At 34.2% G+C, this 10,621-nt stretch overlaps 1 protein-coding gene across 3 annotated transcripts; it reads left to right on the plus strand.

The window, feature by feature from the left end:
* Window positions 1-687: 687 nt before the first annotated feature.
* Window positions 688-10,369, plus strand: LOC112553535 (receptor expression-enhancing protein 5-like). Of its 3 annotated transcripts, XM_025220805.1 has the most exons (7): window positions 688-900; window positions 2,744-2,837; window positions 3,060-3,198; window positions 4,592-4,736; window positions 5,383-5,415; window positions 7,817-7,883; window positions 8,094-10,369. In XM_025220805.1, exons 1-6 carry the CDS (start codon window positions 765-767, stop codon window positions 7,879-7,881), a joined length of 612 nt encoding a protein of 203 aa, XP_025076590.1. In that variant the 5' UTR covers window positions 688-764; the 3' UTR covers window positions 7,882-7,883; window positions 8,094-10,369. The 3 variants fall into 3 exon arrangements, with proteins under 3 accessions (XP_025076590.1, XP_025076592.1, XP_025076591.1); XM_025220807.1 differs by lacking the exon at window positions 5,383-5,415 and having other exon boundaries at window positions 695-900; XM_025220806.1 differs by lacking the exon at window positions 5,383-5,415 and having other exon boundaries at window positions 699-900; window positions 7,817-10,369.
* The last annotated feature ends 252 nt before the right edge of the window (window positions 10,370-10,621 follow it).

Below are 10,621 nucleotides of genomic sequence, written 5' to 3' on the forward strand. Positions count from 1 at the left end.
ATCGCTTTGACTTTAAAAGTAACATATGTAGGGCTACACTAGGGCCTACTCTTCTTATAGCTTCCATTTCTTCTCCGCTTGAATGGGTGGATGCTTGGATACTCAATGAATTGTGAACAATAAAGTTACTTTTGTGATTTATTGATTTTTAGTTATAATAAAAATCATGCATAAAACAATTGTTACAATCATATCACGTTTACTCTTTAAAAAAAGTGGCTGTAAATGTAAGACAATGTACAAAAAAATGTGTGCTGAAAAATGGATGCCAGTCATGCCAGAAGATAATTGTAGTGCCAACTGTGTTTCCCCATATATTGAAACTTGCGTTTACTTGAACAAACCTTCAGTGTAATCTTACTATGAGACGTCCAGATTGTACAAGTGACTCAGTAGATTAAATTATATGTCTCCCGCGTAACAGCAGCCGGCATAAAACAAACAAACAAAATACCGCGCAAACATTCTAAACATTGCAGCAGACGAAACGGAACGGAAAGGGTTCACGCATGCGCAGTGCAGGTAAAATCCGACTGTTAATCGTGTGATTTAAATTATTTGTGCATTATATTTAATCCCATAAGTTAACTTTCTACACATACTTTATCGACCATTATTTACGCGGTAAATTCTTTTTCTGTCTCTTTGTGATTAAAATAAAGGGGTTCACTTGAGGCGAAGGAAAGTATCAGGAAAAACACGATCGCGCCCAGCGGAACGTAGCGCCACCTGTACAAGCGAGGTAAATCTGTCACGCACGGACAATGGCGGCTGTTAAACAGAACATCGAGAATTGGAAAAACAAGTTTGATAAGCTGCTGCATGAAAAGAATGCAGTAAATGATGTATTCGAAAAACTGGAATCAAAAACAGGCGTGCAGAGGCTTTACATTGCTCTCGGTATGTAGCATTACAGCTGCAACTTATTCTGTGCTATGTGCACTGCTGTTGATATTCCTGGTGCACGGCTCCTTATAATAAACTGTATTAATCATCATAATAAAAAAATGTATTACTATTTTTCACCAGTTTCGGTTGTCTCTGAACTTAAAAGAATTACGTGCATTTTGCAGTGCATTACTTTAAAAGTAAGCTTAAATGAGTAGAACTTTCGCACAATAACTGAAACAGCTGGCATCGTTAACGTTGCACGCTTTGCACAATTCTGCCGAATCGCGACTGTGAAGTTTGCGAAACACTTTTTCTTTCGTTTATATCTGTTGATTTTGTAATGTAAGTAACAGGACAGTAGAGTACAGATCATTGAAGTGATAAGGACATCACAGTGTGTTGTGCTTTGTAGTGAATTTAACAAAAATTGTTAATCATATGCAGTTATGATTTGTAACTAGGTATACTGCGTCAAGTGTATTTTTCTTTAAGATTTTAAATTTAAAACCATTTTTGTTTTTGCATCATCATTTGAACACAATTTAGCCACATAGTTTTCTGTTCCATTTTATTATTTGTAGTGATAGTAATGTGAATTAAGAGTGTTTCCCATCTGTAAAAGGCAAGAAGTTTTATGACCTCCAGATAAAGTATTAGAGGTTTTATAGAACCATCAAAGCAAAATGTACACATTAATGTAATATACAATAACACTGAATATTTGTAAAGTGCTGGATCCCCCAAATCAGGCTCACAGTGCTTTATAAACACTGTTATTTCATTGTTAGTGTAGTATATTTTGGTCTCACATCCTAGTAGAAAATGTCTCCATATTTGAATTTGACTTCAGAATGAACCAGGAACAGATTATGCTATCAGTCACTAACTGCTATTCTGAATCAGCAGAGATAATTGTAGCTTAGTAAACATGAGATTTGAAAAGTTTTGATAAAGAAACATTATTATGTCCTTGCTCAAAGTAAAGAAAAGTAATTTAAATTGGAGATATGAGATATACTGTAAATACATGCCCATCTGTTCATGATCAGGTTTTCTTATGTTTGTAGCCACAAGCTTATTTAAATAATTTTTGAACTTTACTAATGTCATTTTCTCTCATCCCTTAGATTATAGACTAGAATTAGAAACAGTGGCTCTAAAATAAAAAGAAATAGTGATTTTTTGTGTTGAAGCACCTACCATAAGATGCCTTGGTTATCTTTTGTTATAAAGACTCCTTACATTGTCTAAGCTAAGTAGATTATGGAAGTGTATGTATTTCCAGTATAGTGACATAAGTTTTATATATATAACCCACCACCACAGAATGAGTCCTCAGTTGGAATTTTTAGCTTTTTCAAATTGTATTTTTTCAAAAGTGTACGGGATTTGACCTTTCCTTTGATGCTAAAATTGTTCTGCTAGTCTTAAAATTGCGTGAGTTATAAGGATTTGACATAAACAAGTCTGATGCCACAAAGTTGATCCTGATCACCTTTCTAGGCCTCTACTATGAAACTACTTTGTGTGACAAGACTCATTTTATGGTGGTAGGCTACATATGTGTACAAATGCATAATACATATGGCTTATATTTGTAATGTAAAAACTTCTGGTGTTGGCATTTTGACGTTTTCAATATTACCATATGCAAATGATTGTAGATCACATGAGTCTGAAATATGATTATACAAGGGTCTGGTGTGTGGGGGATATGAATGTGTAATGGTCTTGTTGGTCTGTGATGTTCTTCCCCTTGTTTCCTGATGGGAATTACTCTGTGGGATAAATAAAGTTCTACCTTATTGTTGTTTAAATAAAAGACATGTCAGATAACTTGTTTTGTGTACAGGTTTCATTGGAATTGTGGCTCTGTATTTGATGGTGGGCTATGGTGCTCAGTTCCTCTGCAATTTCATCGGTTTTCTTTATCCTGCTTACGCATCGTGAGTAAACTTGCTTGATGTTTTTTAACAGAGCCATTGATTTAAGATTGAATGATTTTATGTAATAAATGTCTAGTTTTTACAGAAATTTCCAGTTTTGCTTGCTTGTTCTTTTTTCCACAGCAATTGTTTTAGTGCGTGTAGCAATCAAGATGGTAACAGTAGTTGGTAGCCTGTGTGTTAAAGGGAGATAAATCAGAATTTAACGACTTGCTTTTCCAGGGTAAAGGCCATTGAAAGTAAACAGAAGGATGATGACACTAAATGGCTGACTTACTGGGTAACCTACAGTGCATTTAGCCTGGTGGAATTCTTTGCAGATATTTTTCTCTTTTGGATTCCATTCTATTGGCTGCTGAAGGTATGAGTGTAGCAGTTTTTATTTTGTTCATATTAAATTCAAACAGAAGCTTTCTTATCATTGGTATAGCTCTGTACATTTTTCTGTTAACTATTATCTAGTTTACTACCCTGTTCCCGGTTTTAAATTGTAAGGATATGCAAATAGTAAACATAGTGGTAATTTGACAAATTATAGGCATGATTAGTAATTTCAGGCATTCATTGCTGATACTCATAAATGTGATGCAGTAATTTAATTAAAAGCTGTTTGAAAAGCTTATGTTAAGGACATAAAGTGTGGCATCTTTTCTAGATGTGTTTTAGAAAAAGCATAACTTTTGTGTGAACTACATTATAAAGGCTGGGTAAGTTCTTTACAGTATAGAACAATATTATACAAACCATTATATAGCAATTTTCACTACTTTTCTGGGTTTTGTCAGAGAATAGCAGCTGATGAATAACACCCTCTGTGACTTAAAATAATTTGAAATATAAACCAGTTTTTGTGTTATGCAGGTTTCACCATTGCTCAGAATTTATTTCATATATGGCATACAAGTCAGGCAACATATATTATTATATATAATGTTTCTTTTCTCAAAGCTGCAAACAACCTTAGCTGCTTTCCAGTTTTGTTCACATGTTTATAATCTTCTAGATATAAAACACTATCCTGGTCACAGCACAGAAAGGCAATGGGGTATGACTTATGTGATAACTTCAGGGTGGATGAGGGTGACAAAGGAAAGACTTCACAGTGAACTGCATTGACTGCCTAAACAAACGTGATAATAATAATAATAAATGCAAACTTTGTAAAGCGCATCCTTGCACTCCTAAGGAGCATGCTCTTAGCACCTAAGAACAAGAATGAAACATGGACAGCACACCAGGAACAGGAAAACAAATAACATATGAACTATAAAAGACTAAACAACAGTACTAACAAAGAATAAAATCAAATACAGAAAACACAAAGAGTAACCAAAGAACAAGAACTGAGAGTAACTTGATATTGCAAATCAAAGACGAGCAGGGAAAGGTGTGAAAAAGGACTAGCATGATGACAAATTAACAGCCTTAAACATGGAGTAAAGATTTTGTCACAATGTTGTACAAACCATTTTGAGCCAGCTGCCAGTAAAGCCTGCTCTATGTAAGTCACTTGATGCCTAAGCCCCAACTTAATTGTAGACTATTAAAAAAAAGCATTAGTATGGCAGTTTTAGGAGATAGAAAGTTATTTATCACTTCTGAGTCAGATTACAGACTCATATGCAAACTTTGGATGCTGAAGTGGTTTAATTAAAGTTAAATGGAAACTATTTTTGCACATATTTGTATTCAGAATTTAAGAAATATAGAATTTGATGCAAATATTTCATTATTAAATTTCACACATTTTTCAGTGCGTTTTCCTTGTCTGGTGCTTTGCACCTACAGAGTGGAATGGTTCCCATGTGATCTATTACCGTTTCATCCGTCCTTTCATCTTACGTCATCAAGACAAAATAGATAAGAAGCTTGATGAAGCCAAGGGCATCATCAAAGAAGGTAAACATCCTGTGGAGTTGCACTTAACTGTTCTGAAGTCTAAGATAGTAAGAATGCAGTGCCTATTAAATGTCCCTACAAAATTGTGAATCACTAACTGCTTGCATGGTTAGCTGCATATGCAGGTGTGTGAAAAGTGCAGCATGTTGGAACATTATTGACAGGTTATTGTTAGCTCTGCTTGTAATATGTCATTTGTGTAAGCATTGTGTGTAATGTAGATGCAGTGATCACAATTCCAAATAGGGAAGGTGTCATACGAAAGAGACAGTGTAGTGAATATCTATTTCCTGAAATATATAAGAAAAAAATGAGTCAATTCTTTTTAGATGAACTAGTTAAACGGCATCTAATGTATTATATACAGGAGGGCTTTCATTGACAATACTCTAACCTGTTTTCTTTATTTATATTTTGCACATTTCTGCATCTAGAAATCTGAAATATGAAAGAGTTTTAAACAAGTATGAAATTGTGGTCACAGAGTAGATATGTTAAAGAAAACTACTTTTGTTGGCATTTCATCTGTGCCATGTTTGCCTGCTTATAGCTTACAAAAGGCATTAGGCATATCATTTATTTTGGCTTTTGTGCCAGTATGTTGTCATTACTTGATGCAACTGGTTTCCGTTTCACCCCGTGATAGTCTTAGGTTATGCAATGGAAAAGCTAAATGATGGTGAGTCTTTCATGGCTGCAGCTTTTGCATTTTGGTTAAATAGCACAAAGAATGTAGCCAAAAAAAACAAAAAAACTAATGGGCCAGGAGCATTTATTCTGCATGGTGCATCTTCTTTATTTGCATGTTTGATTTCTCCTATTGGTAGTTATGTATTTTGCACTATTTTGGTATGTTTTTGTTTTTGGAGTTGAGAAGGGAAAATATTCCGGACAGTCAAATTGATAACTTTGAATTAAACATGATTTTTAATCTGAGTAATCTAAATCAGACATATTTAAAGTCTTGTGATCCATTTCACGGTAGTTTGCTGCACAAACCTGTTATGATACCAGGACTTAAGAAAGTAGCGGATGTCTTTTTAAGTATTTTTAAAGGACTAAAGGATCATAGAATCTTTGAATAATGTATTGAAACTGTTTATGCCAGAATGATTTTTAGTGCTTTTACTGACCAAATCAGACCTAAGTTTAATACTCCTGTCCTAGCTAAAAATGTCTACTATTTTTCTTAATGATTGAGAATTTTATGCCTAACAAATTTTAGTTTGGTTACTTAAAATAAAACCTTGGCAAAATATAATTCCTGAATAACACAAAAACCAGTAATTTAGAAGATAGGTTTGTCTTTGAGATAAAGTCCAGGTAAAGTGCAAATAATAATTTTAATTCACATGTATCTTGTTGACTTTGTTTGAGCAAGTGTAGTCATACATTCTCTTGCCTCATTAGAATTGTCAGGTTTGCTTGTGGATGTGAGAAACAAAAAGAAAAAAAAGAAAGAAAGAAACAACAACCAAAAAACTGATTTTATTTTTAATTCAAAACTCTTATTTCTGTTTATTTCCCTTATTGGTGTAACATAGTATATGAAATTGGTAAGTGCTTTAAATGTTAACGCTTGCATATTTAGTTTACTCCCCAGTGACTAGATCAGCAGCACAGAAAAGGAGGAATAAGGGATTTCCCCAAGGTTGGCATGCTTTTTTTCCCTTCCACCCTGGCGTGCTGTTTGCTTCATTATCTGACTTGAGCAGTTATTCCCTGTTAGTTTTTCAGAGTTGTTTGGTTAGTAGACCTGTTTATCCTTACAGCCTTAAGAGGTTTTTTTTTTCTGTTTCCCCCACACCACTTGCCCAGAAACGATGGGTAAATTTGGCCTTGGAAAAACCAATCACAGAGGCCTTGGACTCCTAAAGTTTGCACAAACTTTACCTTAGCCAATACCCTACATCCCCAGATGCCACTTGGCACCCCTCCGATGGTTTGGTCCATAACCAGATTGGCTTTATCTTGCTCCCAATTAAGCATCAACAAAGCTAAGACATATTTGGGTGCTGAAATGGGCAACAACTACGACCTTGTCTTACAAGACTTAAATTGAAACTTACAAAGTGCCACTCAAACATTGATTGATGGCCATTGCCAGACCATACAGGAGGGAAGGACATAAGGTAACAGCGAAAAGGTCGACCAGTTACTAAGATCCTCACCAGGATAGGTCAACACAAGATCTCAGTCATTGAAGACTGCATTTTCTGCCTTCACACAGAAATCTTGTTACTTGGCTAGGCATTTTCATAACACTTGTTGAATACGGTTATGAGCTGCATACTGTTTTCATCGACTGCAAGGCAGGTAGCTGGCAGTAGTAGAAATGCTAATCTTTCAGATTCTGGCCTTTCCTTGTTGATTTCTCCTTTTGTTTCTTCCTCTCCATCTCTTCTTCACACACACTACTTTGCTAATCAGATGCATATAGTTTTTCACATTTCTTACCATGCTTCCTATCTTTAACCACAGCACTTTGTTGAGAAAACATAAATCTAAACTTTTGTTGAACTGGTTTTGCCTGAATCTGGTCATGTGGTGTGACATACATTTTATTGTACATGTGTTTTCAGAGATTTAGAATATTTGAAATTTTTGGAAATGTGGAAATAGCTGCATATTTTAAGAACAAGTAAATGCTACTACTGGTATTAACAAAATTATGTAGTGGTAAATTATATTTAGAATGTAGTGGTTCTTTCATTTTTGCTATGTTCTATTGGCATTTTAATGCATTTGCATTGTAATTGAAATCAATAGTACCATTTGACAGTAAATTTAACTTTGGTAGCGTTCTCTTGATGCTGAACTGTTAGCAGATAAAATGTACTGTTTTCACTATTTATTGTCCAAAAGGCTGTTGAGAAGATCTAATAAAATGTTTGCAAGTCGCTTTTTCTGTTATGAAACAGCGGTTAATTTTGCATGTCAAGTCTGTTGGATATCTTCATAAATTTGATAATCATTACAGATTATGAGATATTTTAAAAGAATTTGTGCTCATTTTCTGTCCAGAACTATTTGCAGAGTGTATGCAGTCCTTTACTTTTTAATAAATTTCTGGTTTTCAGCTCAAGACCTGGCTGAGGAGACCATTGCAGAGGAAGCCGTTCGCCATGCAACCAAGATGGACTGAAGGTAGAACCATTTGGACTGGCCAAAGCTGACAGGCTATGCCACATGACTGTTAACACCTTAGATCTGTTCTTTCTTGATTGTTTAAACTTTCTTTAGGTCATGTTGATATCTAAATGTCTGTGCACAAAAAATAGCAGCTCAACTTTCAACCAAATTATTTTATATAACATTGTGCGTGTTCCATGAACAGTGGCTTTTTGTGGTTTCCAGAATATTCATTAAATCACCCAGTTTTTTGAAAACAAACAAGAATGAAAGAGTTAAGAAAGACCAAAGAGTGGAGAACTAACAAAAGAAAATCTGATTTCAGAGAGCTGTTAACAAAGCAAATGTGGATGTTACTCCTTTCCCTCCACCCCATATGTATCCCCACCAACACAGCTGCACGCATGCATGTGTGTGTGCATGTGCGTGCGCATGTATGAGTGTGCATACTTGTGTGCATGTGCCCACCTTTATATATGTATTAATGATTTTCTTTAGGCACCTATAATTTTTATGATGAATAGAGGTGTTGAGAGTTAAGAAACTATTTTGATGTAATATTAATATTTATAATGCCTCTGTGAAATTTCTTTATTGCTTATTTCGACAATATGCATACAAAATAAAATGATGTGGGAGAATATTGGTGTGTAAACTAATACTAAATGTAGTGCTTGACAGTTGGTGATCCACTTTTCCTTCTGTGATAGGCGGAACATTGTTTAGGCCCCAGCTATCTTTTACTCACTTGTGCTATTGGTGGAGGGGCATTCTTGAGCATTTTCTACTTTAGAATCTTCATCTTGGATGTTTCTTACTTCATATACAGCTTGTAATGTACCTTTATTTGGAGATTTGCTTTCAAATCATGTTTATTGGACACTTTCACTTTTAATAGCAGTCTTTGTACAAAGAGCTTCTTGGTGTTTTTAGATGTTTTCTTAAAGACAGAAAGTTGCTCATTTATTGTAACTAGATAAAGTTAAGTGTAAATGGTTAGTAGACATTTTAGTACTGTTAAAAAATTAACAGATTTAATAAAAATAGAACTAAGAATTCTCAAGTAATTGTTCAGGTTATAAAATAAACTTTTTTAAGTTTTTAATATAACACTTCAGGTTTATGTTTCCTGAAGAAGATACATCCAAGCACTCAGACAGTCTCGCCTCTAATGATGGTGCTTAAGATTGGTCTTAATGTCACTAAAGTTTTTCGTCTTATTGATATGAAGTCTTATCCTGTTGTTTGTAGTGACTCAAAGTTCAGATTAAACTACCTCTTTGAACTTGCCTTCTGTTGCACATATAGAAAACTTAGCAGCTATTTTATGGTCATTGCTCGCTGAAAGAAGAAAAGAGTTTCGTTTCATCCAAGCCATTTATCTTCTAACTGCACATTCCCTTGATAACTCTACCTTCTCTTTAATTTCATTTCTTCATTACTTTCTTGTCCACTGTGCTTCAGGATAGCTCTGGTATTGCTGTATTTTTGTATGTACTGTTTTTCCAGAATGTGCAATATTCTTGAAGTTTTTTCTTTCTTGTGGGTTTTGGTTTTTTTTTTAAAAATTATTTAACTTGTTTTGTAAATACTAAACATAATTACTTAACTGAAATTCTCTTTATCTACTTTCCTGAAAATTGTTAATCTGCTGATATGATCTTTACGCTCTTTAATGAAAGTGTATTCAAAGTGTCTTATTAGAAAGGGTTAGCTTGAGATTGAGTTGTAGATACATACACATTTATATATAAATTTGGACACTTCTGATATGTTAAAAGCAATCAGAACTATGCATGAGATATCTCACTGTAAATATAAGCTGATTTCCAGTGCAAGCAATTTAAAACATAAAAAAACAATGGTTTTCTAAGTTATGACTTACCAGAATGATGTAATTCTAGTTATGAAGGCAATGTAATCAGATTCAGAGAGGTTTATATAAGACTAAGAGACTGCCTTTCCCAAACAGTTTAAAAGATAAAACTTCAGAAAAAATATGTCGGCAATTTTGAAATCTGGAAAGATGTTTGAAATTTATGTTAGTTCTAGTTGCATGTAGCATGAACCACATTCAAATAAATCCTTCATGATCAGGCTTCTAAAGGTACTGTACTTCAGGCTTTTTGAGACTTCGTTTTTTTTTTAAATAATTTTTTTATTAGTGTTATATAATTTCATTGGCTGTATGTAGCAATTTTTTTCCCATGCAGTAAAATAGGTTTCTGTTAGATAAAAGAAAAACTACATATCAGTCAGTGTTATTTAACTTTTATGAATACTTCTGTTCATTAGAGATGGCTCAGCTGTTAACTTTCTTTCACTCTATATTTTCCCCTTCTCACCCTCATATGAACCTGTATTCAAATTTCTTTATGCTTTGTGTAACACATATCTGAAATTGTTGCAGTTTATGCATGTCTTCTAGATGTTTTGTATTGAAATTTGATATGTGTAACACATTGCACTGGCTGTCATTAAAGGATTCCTTTTGAAAAAAATAGATGTTTGTGTCTTTTCTGTTCTATGGATATGTTCTGTTCTATATCCAAATCCGTAATATCTGTCCCTAGTTAAATTGCTGAACATCGTTAACATCGTCCTAAATGCATGGGAAAGAATTGCAAAGGAATAAATGTGCTTACACGTGGAATAATCTGATACAGGGAAAACAGCAGGTCAACTTCGTATATACCATTGATGGTAGCATTTCCTCCCAGGGCCTAAAGAATTTCTCATACACCAACATGTTT

This window comes from Pomacea canaliculata, linkage group LG13, assembly GCF_003073045.1.
Source record: "Pomacea canaliculata isolate SZHN2017 linkage group LG13, ASM307304v1, whole genome shotgun sequence".
Taxonomy (NCBI): domain Eukaryota; kingdom Metazoa; phylum Mollusca; class Gastropoda; order Architaenioglossa; family Ampullariidae; genus Pomacea; species Pomacea canaliculata.